Genomic DNA, 21389 nt, shown 5'->3' with positions numbered 1-21389 from the left:
CATGCCAGGGAAGGACTGATGATCATGCCCTGGAAGCACAGACCATAGGCTCCAGGTATTCCCCATAAGTCAAGCTGAGGAAAAAAGCTTCTGCCACGGTGCTCTGTGGCACCATGTTAACTGATCCCACTTCTGCCTTCCCCATTGGCCAGTTGACTTTACCTACCCCTTTTACCATGTTGGTACCCCAGTTCTAGAAAGCTCACTGTTCCCTCTTTGCTCACTGGTCCTTGTATCCCCACTTATCCCCCCAGGCATTCCATTCCCTACTGGTTCTTGCCCTTTGCCATGCCTTTGTGCCACCCCTGTGCCCTCAGATCATTGGTCCCTGATACTGTGCCCTGCATGCCCTGTCCCGCTCTTGCTTCCCTATACTTAAACTTGGACCCTCTTTTTTCCCTGTCTTCTATCCCTGGACTCCTTTGGCGTGCAGCTTCAACAAACTCTGTTGGAATTCCATACAGAAGACCCCTCCTGCTTTTCATTCATCAAGCTGTCCGTGGTGTGTGCGGACAGTGTGACTGTTTGTGTGCCTGCCCAAATGCCTTCCAGTGGAGACACTTTTGGGAAGATAGCAGCAATTCACCATCTACTCACACTGCTACACTAACCCAGCTCTGAAAGTGAAAACTGTTGGAAAAAACAACTCCTGTGTTTCAATCTGCACTTTCTAAATCAAAGTTGTGTGTGTTGTGTGTGAAACCAAGGAAGTTTCTTTTTCTTCTGTATTTCATAATATTCACATTCTGAAGCTCCTTCATGTCTTTATGTTTACAATCTAATGGTATTTTAGGCAAAGTTTTAATGCAAAAACTATGCAAATGTAAAGTGTTTATTATGAGAAACGGATACCAATAACCATAAATATTCATTACTTGATGTAACAAGCTGGAAGAGTTTCTGAGTCATCTCTTACAGTGACTACTTCCTTAAGCAAATATCTGAGCCTGCCCAGATGTAATTTATTAATGTATTAATTGAGAAAAGGCTGTGAAAAGAGTAGTTACAGAATCAGCAACAAAGGACAAATAATGGTAAGGCAGAAAAAACTGCGAAAAGGAGAAGAGCTTCATGTCTTTTAATTCAATTAAATTTTTGCCACTTTAATTAGTACTTTTCCTCTGGCCTTTCCAGAATTCCATCTGGGTTTCCCTGAGAGGTGTAGGAACTGAGTCATATCTCTACAAAAAGTGTAGCGACTGGAAAAAACACAGACCCTGTTTTAAGTCAACAGAATCACTTTATTAAGCACACACCAGTATTTATATGTTTTTTCAGTGTACAAGTTTAGGATCAAACTATGCAGCCATAGTGATGAGGAGACTAACCAATCACACAAAGAAATGGCAGAGCAGATGTTTCTTGCTCTTTGATCTTGGACACTCTCACACATTCCACACAGCCTCCACAGTCCAGTGTTCTGGGCTGCTTAATTGAAGCATTCTCACACAGGTTTTTATGGTTGCAGATGATCTTTTGTATGCACTTTCTCATGGGAAAAAGCTGCTTGTTAAGGTCAAGAGGAGCAGCTTCTTTAACACACAACCCTTATGTCACAGCTCAACAAATATGTAATTTTCATCTTTTTTTCCCCTCTTGGTTACTCTTTTTTTACTAAACGAGGCACAGGAGTTGCATGAAGAATCATGTAAAATAAGTTTGGGAAAAGTATTTCAAATTGTATTTAAATATAAATTTTCTCTGGACAATGTTCTAAACTGGAAAAGTAAATCCAAGTCTTTGGCAGTGAGAAAGATGTGACCATTGCCCCAAGACAGTTAAATGGCAGGACTTCCATCAGTTTCACCAGGCTCTGGGTGAGGCACCACCTTCTTTCTCCCTACTGCACTCTCTGAAACTAAACCAGCACAAGTCCTCCCACAAAGCAGCAAGCCCATAAACATAAAATTACAATGAGCAATAAAACCCTGAGAGACAAGTTTTGCTGTTAGTTTAATTTATACTCCTGTTAACCAATTTTAAATGCACATTAAAATATTAAGTAATTCTGAAGATGTCAGTGTGTGGATAATAGAGCCTGCCAAGGCCATGCAATATAAGTGTTTCAGCCATAGCCAATTAGACTTTAGTCATTTGTTCTTTATTTTAGGAAAGCCTCATCTGAAGGAAGAAAAGCTATTTGAAGATGCCCAACTGCAGTATAGGAAAAGCAAAATGTAATCTGAACTCCTTCCTGGGAAATGCCCTGACATGCACTCATGAAAGGGAAATCTGAAGCCATGACCTACGTAGGTAGCCCAGTTTGGAAAAACAGAAGCGTTGACTTCATAATCTGAGATGTTCTCTCCTATGTCATACGCTGTATTCTGAGTCATACAGAAAGCTAAATCCTGCAGTTCTAAATTGGGACTAAAGCTGGGAATTAGCTATCACTCCCAGCTGCATCCTGATATGGCTTTAACTGCACCTGACTGAGATTTGGAGGAGCAGCTCCTCTCACAGCTGAGCATCCTGCTGCTCATCCTCTACCTGGTACTGCTGTGGGTAACACCAGCATGATGCCAGTGCACAGGTTTAATCCTCCCATTCAGCCCCTCTCCTCCATGAGAAGCACAGGATACAGTATTAAAATGTGATTTCCTCAAAAAGGACATTATTAATGGAATTGCAGTGTGAACACTCTGGGGCAAAAGAGATGGAGGCTCACTGCACAGCTGTGGAAATAAATAATTTCACTGCAGTTAAAAAACTTGAAAGAGATGGTTTTAAATAAAACCACTGTAAAGGGAATACAATCTTGTAAATAGTTTTGTTTTTGTTTTTTTTGTTTTTTTTTTTTTTTTTAAGAATCAGCTTCTAATGGCCTTTATTCAAGGGCTGTAGTATTTGTCTCAACAAGCAAATCCCACTGTTTCCAGTGTGACCTATTTTCAGACAGGAGTAATAACCTAGGATTTTCTAAATCGGAAGCAGCTCTTGCTTTTGTAGCAACTACTTCAGCCAGACTTGTATCCTAATTATTCTAGTGTAGAAACCACATGATGCCTGGATTTCAGAGACTCAACCAAACCCAACTTGACCAATTTTATAAGCAAGGAGGAAAAATCCAATCTCTTCATCTGTCGATTGAAATGTCATTGTTTTACTGCAAGTGCTTTCAGCCTTTGGGCTTCATTTTGAACTGGAACAAGTGGCTGTGGAATGGGGCTGTTCCTTGGCCTAGACATATCCAGCTTCCTTCCTGCCTTGCCTCTGAAGTTATAGTATGAGATAGTGACAAAATGTCACTGCAGATAGTAATTTGTAACATTCTCCAGTTCTATTAATTGCAGTGGCAGCTCTGGTAATGCCTGTGCAAGAGGTGCCAGGCCCTCAGTGCCCATCCTGCTGCTTCTCTGCTGGGCCAGCTGCACTGCTTCATGTCAGCCAAAGCACAGGGCTGATTCAAAGGATCCACAGGAACATTTTTTTCTTCTTTAATCAACAGCACAGGGACACCAGGCAGACCAGCCTGATGGCACAGACATATCTGAACTGGCTGCATGATTCTCTCCCAGCCTCCAACTGCTGTCTTGAACTCAGCTTATCCATTTTTCCATTTAGTCTGCATCTCATTTAATATTTGTAAAATGATCTCTCTGAATAAAGACCTTCATTCTTCACCAAAATCCTCACGACAAACTCATATATATTAAAGACACAGGAAGAATAAATTAGAGGAGGTCATAAAAGGGTCCTAAAGAACCACCTCTGTGCTGGGGTAGAACATCTGTCTGCTATGTGCTCTGGTGTCAAGTGAACAACTTCCAGTGTGACCTGGTTATTTTGTGCTCCATCCCTGAGTATTTTTATGGGTCATACAGGCTCTGAAATGCTGCAGGCTCTGAAAGGCTGCAGGCCAGGCTGTTGTCTACAAGCACTTGTGAATTACAGGCATGCTGTTTGCACTGCTGTAGTTAACGACCTGTCAGGTTTCCCATTATGATGTTATGCTGTTATTTTCAGGGTTTATGTCCTGGCTATAAAGTTGGTGACTGCTTGGTCTGGAAATACTAATGCATTTTTTTTGTACATTATATAAATATGAAGTGAACAAGTGCCCCAATATAAAATCAGTCTCTATCCAGAAAGGTAAAAGGTGACAATTTAAAGTAATATTTTCAGTGCTAGGAAAAAAAAAAATCAATAAGATTCAGGAAGGTTCCTTTTTTGGGCAGATTCATTAACCACAATAATGTGATTTACAGCTCACAGGGACAGCAGGTACCTGGAAATGCATTAAGTAGGTGACTATTTTGTGGTGAGTTCTGAGAGGATAAATCTATCACTGACCACAAACAGTATGTGCCCAGATATGCCATGATGGGCTGATGGTATAGAATATTTGTATTTTACTCTGTGTAAGTAACAGCATGTAAAACTTCTCCAAATAATAATTCCACGTTATCCAAATAATAATAACAATAATAACAATAGTAATAATAATAATGATAACAACAACAATAATAATAACAATAAAAATAAAATATAATATAAAATAATATTATAATATAAAATAATATCCAAATAATAATAATAGTTCCACGTTCTTCAGGTTACTGAAGAAATGCTATGATCAAATAACCCCATGAATCTGTATTTACAAGTAAAAGCATAGCTGTCTATTAGGAGAGTACTTGCATACCATAGGATGTATCCACCTTTAGGTAACAGTCTCATTTACTTTTCTTTTTAAATTCTTAATTAGATGTGCAAATTAAAAGCTGCACACTGTGTTTATATAAAGTCCTCATTGGTGCTGGTGATTACATCACTAGTGTAATTAGAATCTTCTTCCTGAAGTCACTATAATATCCTGATGTGAACAGTCTTAGTGAACAAGAAGCTGAATTCCTACCTGACTGCCTCAGGTTACAATACTAAGATATATTCTATTCCCATAGAATATGCTAAGGCAGTGCACAGGGATGAGCCTTCTTTTCTTAAGCAGAAGCTTAAGAGGATGTGCTCATCATGTAATGATGAACCCTTGTAAGATCACACACTGACTTTTCACTGCAAGGTTTTGTAGAGATTGTAAACACACAGTGTTGTAGGACAGCGCATATTTTGAATACTGCTGAGTAAATGACTGTCCAAATGGTATTAACCTCTGGAACTTCTTCCCAGCTACAAGCCATCATCCATGCAGGTTTTGGTAGCTACAGTTATGCAAAAAATTCCTGGTACTTAATTGTTCTTTGTGCTTGTAACCCATATTTAGTGTCACTGCAAGATAAACAGCATCCGCTTCAGGATAGTGGGAAAGAGGATTTTCAGCTTCATCAGAAAGAAGATTTTCAACTTCATCTGGAGTACTCCCACACCAAAAACATTATCTAACCTAGCAGCCAGTGTGAGGGACAATATCTGACAAGAATCTGCAAGTCACTGCCTTCAAGGTTTTCCTTATTTGCACTTTCCTGAAGCAGAAGAGGGACACTGCTCACGTCCTGGCAGGGAAACTTGCAGGTGCAGCAGGACAGGCCCTGGACAGCTGGTGGCACAGCAAGGTCCAACCTGGCACTTCATGTGGTGGTTATAACAAGGGAAGCTTGACCTTTGCAGTGCCTGGTGGGACTAGGAACAGGCAGAAAGACAACTTGAATCATTTGGTCATGTCAGGATAACAAAGTAAAGGCCAGGGTACATCTGCGCCATGGTACCATCATGGATACCAATTGTAACTGAGGAGGAAAAGCCACAGCTAAGAAAGAGGATTAGGCTGTTAAAAGAAAATGGATTTGAGACTACATTAGCAAAGAACTGTGTTTCAGTCACAAGTTTGTGAAGGTTTAAAATTTTAGGTCTTCAGAGCACTTTACTGTGATTAGTTCACTTTGCTGGCACCCTAAAACATTTTTTTTCTTTCATCAAAGGACTGAATTAGAGGGAAAAACAGCATTTAGAGATCTATTTGTGAAATGGCTGCAGTTACAGGCCATATGTAAAACAGTAACTTTATTGAAAAGTCCCCCTTTTAGAAAGGACTGAATAGATGGGTGGCACCAAATCATGGTGCCACCAGGTATTGTAACTGGGAAAAAGTCCATGTTGTATTATATTTAACTCCCATATTTTTTTTTTTAAATCTAGTCTCCTTAATAGCTACATAGTTTGTAAAGAGTCAATTTTTGCAGAATCACCAAAGGAAGTGAGAAACCAGGAATATTTCTGTTATGAAATATATTTCCTTCAAGCTATTTTTAACTGACAACCAAAGCTGACATATTATATATAGTAACCTAAGTTCAAATCACTAAGTGAATGATTTCCAGTATCTATGTTCCATCACCCTGAAGAAATGAACTGTTCTAAAATATTGCTTTCTAAAAGAAAAACTGCTATTATTGTTCCAATAAATAATTATATATGGCTGGTTAATTCCTCAGAGGCAACAGCAGACTGCATGATTTTGAAGGGTGTGTGCATACTGTTTAAAGTACTGCTGTAGCTCAGACAGCACCACTGTTTTCACTGATAAGCAAAATGCACCAGATGGTGAGAGATGCTGCAGCCTCCTGAAGTTCCAAAATAAGACCAGGAGAAATGTTATAGTTAGAAAAGTGAGCAGTGCAGGAGTAGGAATCAGCAGGTTTGGTTTTTGCTGTTCAGGCAGCCACACTAAGTGATCACCATCTCAGTGTATGACACAGGCCCCTCTGTGACTGCAGGGTGGCACAACTGAGAGCTGAAAGTTTAACAAGTGTGTGGGTTTGAGTTTTTCATCTCTCAGTTTCAAGCCATGGACAAACCAGTGCCCATGTTTTGAGCCAGTGCTGCGTTGCCAGGTGGTCAAGGTCAGCATCCTTGCAAAAGGCAGGAATAGCATCACAGAACTCCAGCAGTTTTTTTCCCTTTTAGTGTAAATCAAGTTGTGAAGGAACCATGAACAGGGGATTTATCATCTCAGAACCTCAGGAAAAAAGGCAGGCTTTGACTGGTGATCTGTGGCCAACAATGAATCCTGGTGGATGGAGATCTTCATCTGCAATCAGAGTTCATTTACAGCTTTTATTACAAGGAAGGAGAACATCATTTGCTCCCTCAGCAATGTTCACTCATTATTTGATGGATATCCTCCTGTTAGCTGAGGTTGGCATTAGCACCCTATAAAGTAACTTTAGATTTGGTATAATTCAGTAGGGGAGCCCAAGACAATGTCTTCCCTGGCAAGGAAACACTTACATGCTTGTACTATCACATAGTCCAGAGTTTCCACAACAGAATGGAGGTTTGCCAAGTGCACTCTGTGATCACAAATTAGATTTAACAACCTTTATATTTTATGCTTACCAAAGCCCACTTTCATAATGGTATGAAAAAACGGGACCAGTATGAAAAGAGTCAATGCAATCACAACGATTATCAAAGGTTATACACATCTATTTGAAGAAACAACAAGATACCAATGAATTTGGAATACGAGTGTCTTGGTCAGCTGGAAATTGCTTGCATGACTTCAGTGACACCACATATTCATAGTCACAGCCAAAGAAAAGACATGAAAAAGGCTATTTAAAGGTGTTTTAACCCATCAAGAACTACTTCGATATTCCACACCAGAAAAAGTCTATGTAATAAGCGTTTGTAATAATATAAATTATTTTTTTATTATGCAAATCACCATGCATAAAGGAAAGTATTCCTTCTTCATCCTTGAACATTCCCTGAAATTTAATTTGGAACCTAATTTGCATTCAATTAACATTTTGAAGTTCTACTTACTTTCTACTTTTCTACTTGTCTACATGATTTAAATCATAAGAGCAATTCTTTGTTTGTAGAACAGCTGAGAGATGGAGAGTGGTTTCTGCTCTAGCTGCAGATACACGAATCCAGCCTTGATTAACTTTCCTTCCTGCATTTGAGAACTCTGCATCTCTCTTTCAAGGCTGGGCACCAAGACAGACCTGAGCCACAGTTCCTGTGCTGAGAGAACCTGCCAGCTCTCAATGCTGCCTCTTCTTGGAGCACTGAAAGAAGAAAATTTGGGAAATTTGCCTACATCCTTCCCTTCTGTGAGATACACATCCTTGACTCCAGCTCAGTGGCTTATAGCAGGGAAAAAACCTGTGTCCAGATGAACATTAGAAAGGGATTTAAATTATTTTTTTCTAAAATCTATCCCACAATATGGGGAGTCTAGATTTGGGGAAATGTAATGAAATATGCCTTGATTTTATGAGCTGCTCAATGGCAAATCTGCACAGGATCCAGTGTATTTTTAGGACTTGGCTTAAATGCTTCAAAACAAACTAAGCAGAAAAACCTATGAATAGCACATTCTAACCCAGGTGATACACTCCTAACTTCATTCTTACACAGCTCTTCATGGAAGAAGTGAGAGTTCAAAGACACACAGTGGCTTTGCGTAGGTGAAAAGTATTTACCCAGCTAAAGCTGTGATAGACAAATTCCGGCAACTCCTCCTGGAGTGTTTTATAATTATATTGCCCCTAATTAATCATCTCTGCATTTGTGGCTGCTCCCCTAAGCAGCTACAGAGCTGGATTCATGTGATATTAGCTGAGATGCCAGTTCTGAACTGCAGTGACAGGCTGGTGGACCAACACTCCTTTCTAATATCTTTGGGGGTGTTCACTTCCAGCCCTGGGTCAGGACAAACAGCTGTGGGAAGAAAACATCCATGGCAGATGGCTGTAGCTGTTTGCTTCAGTGCACATCAGCAACTCCAGCAACAGCTCCTCAGTCTGCCCGGCAGCTCTCACTTCTCAGGTGCTAATTAGCATCTCACGTGAGATCTGATACAGGACTGCCACCAACATGGATAATCTTAATATGCACCAACAGATCCTTTGTGATGTGTTAGTCTGAGAGCACAGCCACAAATGCAGCCTTGAAATACTTTAAATATGGTTTTCAAAGGCTCCCAAATCTAGGAGAAAAAATTAGTTGTTTGTACTGTAAAGTCTCACGGGATTTTTCTCTTCTGCTGAGGCTGACATGTTGCAGTTTAATTTGAAAGAAAGGTACATCCAAATTCCCTTTGCTTTCTTCAAGGTTGCTTCAGTGAGTTGTTCATTACTGATTTTCTGGACCAGTTCTTGAGAATGTGTGCTGGGTTAGTCAGATATTCAACACATTGATAATTCAGGTTTCCCTCAGAAAGGTGTCCCTCCACACCACTCTAAAAGTTCTTCCTTCCCAGAAGTTTCTGAGTCATCACTATTTCCTCATTCATATTTCAAGGATGTTCCTAAGCCTAAATGTCTCACAGTATTAAGACCAGAACACCATAAGCATGAACTGATCACAGGTTTCTTTACATTCTTGTTGGGAAGGATGAAAGTTTGACAAGAGAGTCTCACAGATATGTGTGCTTGGCAGAAAGATTTTTGAATGTAGAATCAGAAGAAGGAATAAAAATGAAAGCAACTTTTGATACAGAAGAAAAGAATTGTCGATCCACTTTTACTGGATAACTAAAAAGGCAAAGGGTATGTTAGTTAGAAGGGGTTTTTATGGCTTAGAGCAAATGATAAACCTACCTCAACAAGATGTTGTTTCCAAGAATAAAGATACCACAGGCAAACAAGACTACCAATGTTGCAAGTAGAACAAAGGTCTCAGAATTTTCCACTGCAACAAAACTGAAAAACAACTTCTAGCTTAAACCGTAACATACTAACTTTTAGTGATGGGAGAATAGTAACATGAATACGGTAATTACAGTAGTTATGATAGTTTATAGGTAAAAGTTAAGCTATAGCTTGGTTCTTCTGTATTAAGATGCTCAGCAAAGAAAAGTATATAATGCATTGTAATCAAAATTAAAGGGTCTTCAGGCCTGTCTGCAGCTGGAGCTGACAGCTGTGGGCACAGGCTCTGTCACCCACAACCTCAGACTGCTGTGACATCTTGGATGTAATAAGCTGCCTGGAGTCCCTGCATCCTTGGTTATGGCTCTTACACATTCTGACAATTATATTATTTTTCTCAGTAACTTTAAGTTTATGCCTGTTTAGCAAATATTTTTTTCATTCATTTTCTGCCAGGAATCTACCTGAGTTATGAAACTCAGGCAGGCGGAAAAATCTTGAAATCAGGTGATTATATTCTACAGGTTTCTTCCCCTGCTGTCACTATGAGGAACTAAACATGCACAATACACTGGAGTGTGTCTGACAGCCCAAACCAATCTCAAGTACATCTGAAAAGCTACTTTATGCTACATCAATATGTAATTAAGCTCCAGGCCTGTAGATTTTCACAACCATTTCAGTGCCAGAAATGTGTGGGCTGAAATACTTAATCTCATTTGCACTAGAATTCATAACACAGCAATCAGCATTTTGGGAATTTCAGATGACTGTCAGGTTGTAACAGTTCCCACAACACTGAAAGCAGCTGATGATAGGTCAAATCTACAGATCCTCACGAACAGCTCACACAACAGCCAAGCAACATTTTCTAATATTATGAGAAAATAAGGATCACATAGCAGTTTTCTTGATGCATTCATGATAAAACCTGAAGAAGCACTACTTTACCTTATAAGATATAGCTAATACACATCAAGTAATGCATATTAATCTCAATCACACTGAAAAGATACTGCACAGAATCCTTTTAGCTGCCTCTTGATTATCATTTACTAAATCTCAATGAAGCCCAGTTATTTAATTTTTTTTTGTCACAGTTTATTTACTAAACAAAAATCAGTGACAATTGCATGTAGTGGGTTCCTGTGCTAATCTACTCTAAAATCTAACTGAAATTGTAGAAATGCTATTACCTAGAAGTGTTGCAACAGATAAATTATTTCATCCAGTTAACAGTAATACTTTTCAGCCCCTTTCCCTTTTCTACGTACAGAACACACACACTCACAAAGCAGCATCATGTTGGTTTTACTGAGAGAAATGAGGAATGTCATCAAAGTGATTTCTTCCCTGAAAAACAGCCACGGTCTGGATGATGGATTAACAGAAACCTTTCTGCACTTTGCCAATAGTGTGATGTTGAGTACTTGCCAACTAAAAAACTTTGCAATGAAAACAAATTAACACAAAATATCTTCCCAAAATCCAACTATATTAATTCTAGTAAAAAAAAAATTTAAGGAAATCTAAAATTTTAAAATTACACTTACCAGGAACAAAGCTTCCCTGGACCACCTCCTTATAAGCCCACCAGCCTTCATGGATTTTTGGTGAATTTTGTTGAGCTAGAAAGAAATAATCAAAGAAACTATAAAATTAGGGCAAAACATAGGACTTAATTAGCTAAACTTTAGGAACTTTAAACAAGGTAAGAGTGTACAAGTTACAAGGTAACTCTTCCTCTACAGAAGAGTCACTCCAATTCCTAGGTGACCTTTATTCAATTTATTCAATCTATAGAATCATGCTATGCATATGTATCTTGGAGAACTTTGTCCCTGTTCATCACACAGTAAAATACACTCTGCTTTGGAAGACTTGATCATGAAACTTAACAATTCAGGTAGAAAATGAGGATTTATAGCACTACCAGTAGCTTCTGTGCTACCTATAAAGTCAATATGGGATAAAAATGCTGAGAAAACGAGTGCAGAGTAGTCAATAGCTGAGTCCAAGTTGTCTGACTGAAAAGCAGTTTCTGCCCTTCCTTTCCTGAGTTTCCCAATGATCTTTCACTTTGCATGCGAACAAGTGGCAGAGTGAACCACAGCCAACAATATCTGTGTCTGTCACTGCTCCATGTCATCCCATGAGCTCCGAGTTCCAAAACCAGGCCAGAAAGGCACAGCCCACAGCTTCCCCAACACTGGCTCAGGTTCCAGTGCTGAGGCGGGAATTTGGTTTTTTCCATCTTCTCTGTCTGTGTTGGTGGTTTTTCATGAACAGAATGGGACTGCTGGGATACATTCCTTGAGATTTCACTGCAGCATCAGCCTCATTACATGGTTGAGACAATAGAAAGATGGCAATAGCTCACGTCTTGCCAGCAGCAGCCGAAGATTTATTTGTTGCAGAGCATTTTAAAAACTTTCCAGCCAATAGCATATTGCTAAAGCTTACAGACAATTGTTCTAGGCAATCACTAAAAGCACACCCGCTTCACACAGTGCCTGCTTGTATGCTCTCTATTCACAATACACAGTACTTCATTATTAAGCTTAGAACCTCCAATTACCTTGCAAAGCATATTTTTCTACAGTCTTAAGATCCATCTTAGCCAAGTCTGAAACTCAAGCTATTGTTCCGTGTCCTTGCTTACTGTACTATTGTAACTTTTTCTACTTTCAGACTTTGCAGCTGCATCTAGTTCCAAGTTTTCTCTCCTTTCTCTTTCTAAGGCCTGCTTTTACAGCTTTCTGGAAATCTTTTTACCTTTACCATTTCCCATATTTCCCCCTCTTGGTACAACCACAAAGAAACTCTCTTAACTTGGTTTCTTATTGACTACATTGCATTACAAAGCTCTACTACAATACATATTTCTTTTTGCTTGTTTCAGGCACCTCTCTTACTTGCTTTAAGCATTACTATTTTACACCACTGCAATTTTTAATGCTATAAAAGATCTATTCAAAGGGTATAAGTCAAATCTGATAGTAGTTACTATTTATTGTTGTAATAAGTCTCGTCCATTAAAGCCTTCAGATATGTCTACACTTGTATCCACTATCTCTGTAAGATCTTGAGAACTTCCTGTGATTTTATTTCCTACATCTCTCTTTTGTACGATAAAAATTTCTTTGATAGTTTTGTCCGTCATTTATTGCACACATCCAAGTATCTAAAGTACCACTAGTTCTTTGGTCCAAATGTCCCAATCAGCTACAGCATTGCTCCCTTTGGCAACCTCAGCTGATTTAATATTAAGTTGCTTTTTGGTCAAGGGATCATAATACCTAGGTATCAGACAACCTTTTATGGGCACACCAAACAGACAGGATGAAAAAAGCTTTTCCGAGTTCAGATTGGACAGGCATATGGTGTCCAAGCCTGCTGCCTTGGCTAAGGTCACCCAAACATTTGTTTTTGGTTCTTCCACAGAAAAAATCTGCACTGCAAGAAGTTAGCAAAGCTAGCCAGCACCAGCACAACACTCAATTTCGCTCTATACCTTTCGTGAGCTATTTTTTGTCAAAAGATTTTCTCATATATTTCAACTCACAAATTCTGGAGCACCCACACCTGTTCCCCCTCTTCAGCCACCCAGGTAACTTGGCAAAAACATGCTTGTGACTGGTGTCTCTGACATGCAGCTCTTTCACAGTGTGAGAGCATCTTGGAGCACAGTGCAGGAACACAAGAAAATGTTTCTCTGATCAATATTCTGAAGGTTGTAGCCACAAAAAGCCTAAGCTTTGTATGAGGTTTGCCCTGATAAGACTTGTTGCCTAAATGACTTCTCCAAAGTCCTGAAAAGCCAAGAGCAGAAATGAGCAGAATTTGGACATCTTTGCTGCTCTTTGTCATCGCTTCTCTTTGTCTTTAAATTGGAATTCGAGCAAACTTTGTGGTCAAAATGTAAAGTCACTATTAATTGGAAATATTTTCAAAGGGCACACAGACACACAGCAAGACAAACATTCAGCTGATCTCCATAAGAGCAAAGAGCTGATATACCAATATGTTCTGTCTTCACCTGTGGTTTGCTTGCTATGTTCCTATTTAGAGCAACTCTCCCTGAGCTACGGAAAGCTCAGTTACCTTGTGCATCATTTGACTTAGATTTTGAAGTTGTCTTCTTTTTTAAGACACTTTCAATCTCTTTCACTAGGGCCAAATTTTTCTTTACATAAATTTTCAGTTACAGAAGATGCTGGATTTACCAGCTTATTGCTGCAGTTTCAATTCTAAATCACGTATTATTTATGAAAAACACAACTACCCTGGGAAAAGTTCCAGCAGTGTAATAAAAATTGTTCCTGTCATTAGAAATTATGAAGAGGATGTGAAATTCAGGCTAAAAGGGATACAAGATAAAGACCATCATAGTGTTCTATCAAGTTACAAAAGAGTATTTATGATTTAACTGACTGTATATTGCAGGAACAAAAATAAAACTCCTGTTAATTAAATGTACTTTAATGGAATGTACTGACAGAAGGACCTATACACTGCCTTACCAACATCCAGCCATGCCAGTGGGATGGGGTACACATGGATGTAGATTTCTCATTGCAGGACTGATGTTGTTCCATTAACTGAGTAGTGATGTGTTACACTGAAGGGACTCTTCCACTGTGCACCCTTTGCAGTCTGCAGATGAAATTGTCCTCATATTTTAGTTTTTATAACATTGCCTGGAGAACTCCAACTGTGCATGGCTTAGTTGTGCTAGACCGCACTGTAAAAACATTTGCAAAATGGCAAATCCCAACTCACAATCAAAATATATGAGCAGAAAATTGTTACTATCCAGTCTGAACTGCAATTTTTTTAATCTCAGCCCTTGCTTTCATGTCCTCAAAAGGAGAAGTTCTTAAAGATTCCAAAATGGCAGTAGGAGAGGATACTAAAGAGTCCAAACAAAGTAGAGCCATAATTCTTCTACTTAAAATTTTCCAGGAAATTACACTGCATTAAAGTGCATCTTTTAGTCATACACACAGCTCAAATCGGTTCAGCCAGGAAGAGGCAGATGCATTTTAGAAGTAGCTGAAAAAAAATCATATATATTTAGAGAGGTAAAAGCAAGATAAGAATTCGGGTAGGATGGATATTTTCAAATGCAGCTGCCTAACATCAGCATTCATCAAAATGTATACAATTGAAAAATATATTGCTTTTTCCCACTCTGGGGCAATCTGAATGATACATGCCAGGTCCAGAAGAGTTGGAGTTTATATTAAACCAAAACTGAAATATGCTGGCTTTGCAGTTCTGCTTCAGTGGGTTACCCCAATACTTACAATAGCTAATTCCAAAAGGAATAGCAGGAAAAAGTATTTTGATGACATTTTTTCATATCTGCTTCATTAGTATGGAACAGGCTGCATGAAATGAGCAAGAAAACTAGATTATCAAAGCTCTGTACTAAATAATTGGATGCCAGTGCAGTTGCTTCAGCTATCAGAGAAGAGCATGACCTGGCATCACTCTGCACATTCCCCAGACATCAGATCCTTATGTCTTCAATTCACATGAAAATGAAACACAGGAAATACAATACCAAACTAAGATGTTGTGCCCTAGCTATATCTAAGGGAGAGCAAGAGCAACCCTAGCAGCACTGTTGATGTACAGAGAACTGAGTCCACTGAGGAAACCAAGAGGCAAGGCAGGTGGGGTTGTGAGGAGGCAGTTAGGGTGACAATCTCCAGTGCTGTGCTCTTTTCTGAACCCTGAAACCTCAACATTTTATAGCAGTCCAGGCAAAACATCCTGCAAAGTAATGCAGAGAGTGACTGAACACAGATTTCCACTCTGCAGTGCATGTGAAATCCAGCTTGGTGCCAAAGATTTACTTGGATGGACCCTACAGGGACTTTACTTAAAAAGGGAAAAGATACTTAAAAAGGGAAAAGATTTATAAAGCTCTCAGTTCTCTGAATGCAGAAGGAAGAGGTCTGGTAAGGCCAGGGAGAAAAATTTGTCTTCCAGAAACTTCTAAACAATCACTCCAAACTGTCTTATGCAAGTGGGCAAGAGGACTTACGAAAGGGGGAAAAAGCTGTTCCCTATTTTCGAAATATAATCAGACCCATACCTGGATTAGTAATGGTACAATGGAATATAAATTTAGAATGAACAGCCATATGGACAATCCTTGCTGGGAATCCTATCTGGGACACTCACACCTGATGCACATACAACACAGGCTCTCTGCAATTGGTGTATTAATACCCATCTGACAGAATGGCTCTGTGCCTGAGTAAACAGGTTCAACCTTATGGCTCAAGGATTGTTGCCAAGGAAATGGATTCTTCCTATGTGCCATCTCATGACACATGAAAATAGCAAAATTCTCTCAGCATCCTTCTGATTTCAGTTAAACTACTGTACTTCTTCCTGCAATTCTCTCACCCAAGGACCATATAAACAGACATGTGTCTCTCTGTGTGGCCTCTGACACTGCTGTGGTCCTACCAGAACACTGCAGCTCCTCCATGGCAGCTCCTTGTTGGTAGGGGGAGACAAAAGGTCTAGAAAGCAATCCTTTATTCCTAAAGAGGGTTAAATATCTTAAAAAAAACAAAAAAACCCCACAACTTCCACTTGTGATACCTCCAAGGCTCCTGCTTTTACCACTAAAACCCAGAGTATGGCTTTTGCTTCCTAGAAACATTGTTGGTTTAACAAGGCATGAAAATAAACAAGCTCCTCTGAACAGCCACAGAAGGTTACCTGCACAAGGAACTCTGCAACAGCCATTTTTAGCAGCAGCATTGTATTCTGCCATTAGCAGGAACAGTCCAAAATGACAAAATTGTCCAAGTGCTCCAGGATACTGAATGACCTCCATTTGTGCAGTGTTCCCTCCTCTAGCACAGAAATCTCTGGTATCTGAGATTAGTAGCTCTGCTGATACAGCACCATTATGTCAGATCTCTTTCAATAAGCTGCTGCAGAGGAGACAGGATATTTATTTGGAGCTCATATGACATGTTGCTTTCATTCTGTCAGATTACTGTAGGTATGTCTCATTGTGGAGCAAAAAATTACAGGCTAAATTCTGCAAGTTGTTGTGTATTCTTGTTTCCTAGCACTTCCATGCACAGGGCAACAGCATTGTACAGGATCAGAAAAATGCACAGTAAATGCAAACAGCAAAGTGCCAATGCCCCATAAAGTCAGCAGTTAACTCCCTCTAGCTCAGAGGCTAAAGTGAGTAGCCTCATGTTTCAAAAAAGAAAGGCTCTTACTGGGCGAGTAAATGTATTTTAAGATGATCAGACAGGACTGTATTGGATACCAGGTACCACGTTGCAGATGCTGCACAGCACCTGCAGGAATACCTGCAAAGCATTTGCAGTGCTAAGAAGTCTTCATCTTGCTGGAATGCTGATGTTAACATAACAGAAAATGCTGCATCGAATACAGAACGCCCCTCAGTAAATATGCTTATTTGCAAGATATAAAAAAGCCATTCTACAATTACTTATTTACGTTCTATACTTACATGAATCATAGAAAGGCTTTTATCTGATGGCACCATATATGTCATTCATATCTGAGCCTGAACCAAGAGTAGAACCCTGCCAGATCAGAATTCTCCATTCACTTTACTGCCATTTCACACAGATGAAAAATGCTAGGCTGGGGAGAATCAGGCTTGCAGCAGTTAGGAAAAGATCTTTCTTCACCTGGATTTTTTTGATCTGAGCTCTTCTGATGGCTATATCAATATTCTGCAGGTTTATCTCATCTAACATCATAGAAGTTTTGCTTGTGATAACCTGACTGGTATTGCCATGGCAGTAAATATATGACAACATTTTTATAATTTATACCCTTCTGCATAGTTATGAGATTAAAAATAAAACCAGCTGCAACTATGAGCCATTAGTTTCATAAACTTAGTGTAACATTAAGTCATTGCTAATGCTTTGATAGGGAACTCACACAAAAATTGCAGAGGGTCTGCTACAAGAAAAATAAAATCCTCAAATCTGTGATTACCATGGTGAACACTGCAAGTGAAAGATATATTTACATGGTATTAGATGCTGGTGTGATCTTCACTTAGAAACCTTATCCTGGTTCTCTCCCAGCCAGCATAAGCCTATTGCTTTAGCTATTTAATGCTACTCGATTTTCCATCAGAGTTCCACAGCTCACTCTGAGCAGCTTCCTCACACTCAAGGTGTCTTAGTCAGTCACTGACAAAGTAATCCAAGACAGCTGCGCCAATGGCAGAGATTAAAATTAGAGGAATTTCCCTGCAGTGTTTCAGAAGATCATGAGTCCTAACAGAAATGTAGTCCTGCAGATAACAGGACAGGGCAGTTTAAAACAAAATAAAAAGGAAAGCTTTAAGAAAAGTTTTAATTGTTTTTGCTGAACTCCATTTCCACAATCTTATGCAACACCTGCTTTGTAATTATTTTAAGTAGTTCTGATTACTGAATTTTACATGGATATTTTGTGCACTGTTAAACCCAAGGGTAGGTTACCTAAAATTTGGAGGGAAGATAGACTTACTCAATGTAAAATATGACTTTCAACACCTTCAGTCATACAAGTACCAGCTTTTGGCTCACACCAACAAACACCTCTTAAAGCAAATAGGATGAAATGGACCTGGCAGTAGGGGAACTAAGCAGATGCATTAAGCTGAAAATTCAGTAATTAATATTTAGTTTGTTTAAAGCAAGTCTGTACATAATTTCAGCTGTATATATAAGATGTTTTTTATGCAGCCTTTTTATATTAAAAGACCCTAACAACAGACATTTCAGGCACTGAACAAAGCATCATTTATAGATGAGTAGCTACAGGACAAGAAAGGCTGGCCTGCTTATGAATCTCACAGCCTACACTGTGAGCATCAGCATACACTGAGGGAGGAGAAACATAACAAAGGATTAAAAAGGCACCAATAAATAAAATGCTTTCATAAGCTAGGCCAGATTTTTTTTCTTTTTTCCTTTTTTTTTTTCTGGATAACATTTTGCTCAGAGAACATGCAAATGCTCTTTCATTAAGTTAATACTTTCCAATTCCATAAATCCTTCTTCCTCCATCCCCATGTGTAAAAGCTCTCACTGCTGCCGTGAATTCCAAGCAGTATTCAACACAAGAAAAGCGGATGTGACCTGATTTTATCACATCTGAGGGCAAAAGTAAGGCACTACCATTGGAACTCTGCTCTGGCACAGAGACGTGACTATTTTGTCTATTTTCTATTTATTGTGATTTTGTTTTCTGATAAGATTCCAATTATAAACCTTGGCCAAAGGGTTAGATTTCACACAGGCAGGCTCATATGGAAGCAGGCAGCAGTGACAATGTGGTGTTACACTGTAAAAAAGCAAACTGTTGCACCTACTGGTCCCCTGTAGGTGGCTTTTGAGGAGGGTAGAAATAAAATTACTTAACAACTTCTGACCTCTCAATATTATCAAATGTGTTGAAATAAGCTATCTGTGAGCAGGAATAATTCCCAATAATGTTTATGAAGAACACCCAACTGGACATTAAACTCTCCACCACTAACTCAATTTGTAGAATATCAAACATCCCTATAAAGCTGCTTTGCTTTTAATGTGACTAAAACCCATGTTCAGGAGTTAGACCACATAACGTAAAAGACGGTGTTTGCCCTCTACAAGAACTTTCTGGAGTACTAAGGAAGCATTACACAATGTAATTGGCTTCAATTTTTAAAATAATACATGTTCTGTGTTTTCTTCTTTGGCAAAATTTCACTTCTGGAACAACTGAGAGACAGGGAACTTCTGTATTGCTGTCTGGGGAAGTTGAGCAGCTCTGAGTGAAAGAATACCAAAGGTTTTACCTAGAGATTACTACCAACTAGGGATGCAAGTCTCTGCTTCCTCAGGTCCCATTCCCCTATGGGGTTCATACTACTTTTGAAGGAGGTACTGCTCTTTGTCTTCTTTGGCACAAGAGTCAAAATTTCTCCAGAGCTGAAGTACTGTAAGAAATAAAAGCAATTAAAATATTGCTGGGGAAAAAATGCAGCTGTATAGCAGCAAGTGGAACATAATATTGATTGCAAGGAGTGGGGGATTCAGCACCTTTCATCTCAGTCACTGATGGCACACTCAGGGCTTCAGCAGACCCAAACTACATTAATACAATTTGGCTGTCTTGGTGTTTCCCCGAGTCTCTGATGGGAGCATCAGCACACCCAGCAGCCTATTCTGTGTTGTGTTAATTCCTCTCCCCTGAGTTGTTTAATTATGTGCAGATATAAAGTCTGAAAAGCTCTACAAAATAATACAATAACAAGCAGCAAGGTATCTTGTGATACCAACTTCACAGCAGCTCATAGTTTCCATCACCCTGCACACCCACCACTCCCACAAATTATCAATTTCAGCATGGTTTGGGGACACTCAGCAACTTCAAAGAAATGGCCTCAATCTCCTTGAGGCTTTAAAGTTCAATGCATTATTAATGCTAAATTAATAGGGTTTCCTCTAAAAGGAAACCACTAAGTTCCTTCCTGAGCAGCACATACAAGTATCGATGTCTCATTGGGTTTCTGCCCCCAGCTGCTCCCTGCACTCTCTAAACACAAAGTTACTCATCGGGAGTAGCACAAACAATTGGGGACTGTCCTGTTAGCTGCCACAGGCATGAGTTTTTTTTGTTGTTTTCCCAAATCTCTCACTTCAGGAAAGAGAAATTATTTCTTCGTCAGTCTTCCCATGAAAGGGCTGTGTCCAGAATTTAAGTATTCATTACTGCTTAGGCAGACTCAAGGGGTAAAAATCAAGGTCTTCCAATTAACCTCAAAAATAATGGTATGGCATCAGTATTAGGTGCTTGATCCTAGAAAATACACACAGCCTCAAATCCCATTGAATTCTACAGCATGTGGAAACTTGCAGTCCATAATGCAATATGGAAACCTTTCAAAGAGATGCATAATATACAGAGAATTCAAAATGCTTAAGCAATACTATTATGACTATTTCCCATGGTTTTGACAAGGGAGATAACTGAAAAAGAGGAAAGGGTGCCTTCAATGTCCCTTGAGGACTCAGGAGAACTAGGAGTGGCACTTTGTGGGTCTTGTGCAAACTTTACTTGAGTCAACACAAACTGATGCTCATGCCTGAGACAGGCAGAGTCCTTTTCTCCTGGCTGACACCCAAGAAAAAGCAATGTGACAAACACCACCATCCTTCAAAAGCTAATGGCAAAGGGGAGGCAAAATTATTTTGATTATACTGACCTGGATTCAGAGTCCCAGATTTTCAGTCATCCTGGGGCTGACAGGGCACTAATCCAGATCATCTCACAGCTAACTGGACAACCTAAATCCTCAGCACTTAAACTTGATGTCCTGGAGTTTTCTGAGATCATCAAGTAAAAAAAAAATGTTTTTCTGGCCATATGAGAGGGACCAATCTGATTTTTATTTATGCCTCAACATATGTTACATATGATGTGAAGAATTCCTGTAAGGGGCTGTACATGTGCTATTAGCCCTGTCCCTGGGGAAGGTTCTCCTGACAGCCAGTCCAGGGAGAGGAGGCTTCCAAGATGGGGCTGTGAGTGACCCCCACACCGGCTGGTGGGGCAAAAAATGCCCAGATGCCCAAGAAAAAAGGGCTGTCGGAGGAGACTTGGCAAATAAAACCAGTTAACTGGGACACAAGCAGGGAGCCAGTTTCTTCCTGTTCCTTGGAAGGAGTGGGGTCTCGCCTGGAGGGTTAGCTTGGCTGTCCTCCCTCCCTTGCCTTTTCCTCTCTGCGGTCCTGCTTCTTCCCCAACTGTCTTCCCTGTCCACAC

At 39.6% G+C, this 21389-nt stretch overlaps 1 protein-coding gene across 2 annotated transcripts in view; it reads right to left on the bottom strand.

Annotated features, from left to right (window-relative positions):
* The window catches only part of CA10 (carbonic anhydrase 10), a 170062-nt gene that overhangs the window by 121968 nt on the left and 26705 nt on the right, over window positions 1-21389 (bottom strand). For both annotated transcript variants that reach the window (XM_064395854.1, XM_064395855.1), the window contains one exon: window positions 11117-11191. In XM_064395854.1, the coding sequence (XP_064251924.1) occupies window positions 11117-11191 (75 nt within the window). The remainder of the gene's footprint in view (window positions 1-11116; window positions 11192-21389) is intronic.

Source organism: Passer domesticus, chromosome 20 (assembly GCF_036417665.1).
Source record: "Passer domesticus isolate bPasDom1 chromosome 20, bPasDom1.hap1, whole genome shotgun sequence".
NCBI classification, from domain to species: domain Eukaryota; kingdom Metazoa; phylum Chordata; class Aves; order Passeriformes; family Passeridae; genus Passer; species Passer domesticus.
This window is presented reverse-complemented; position numbering and strand designations above follow the sequence as displayed.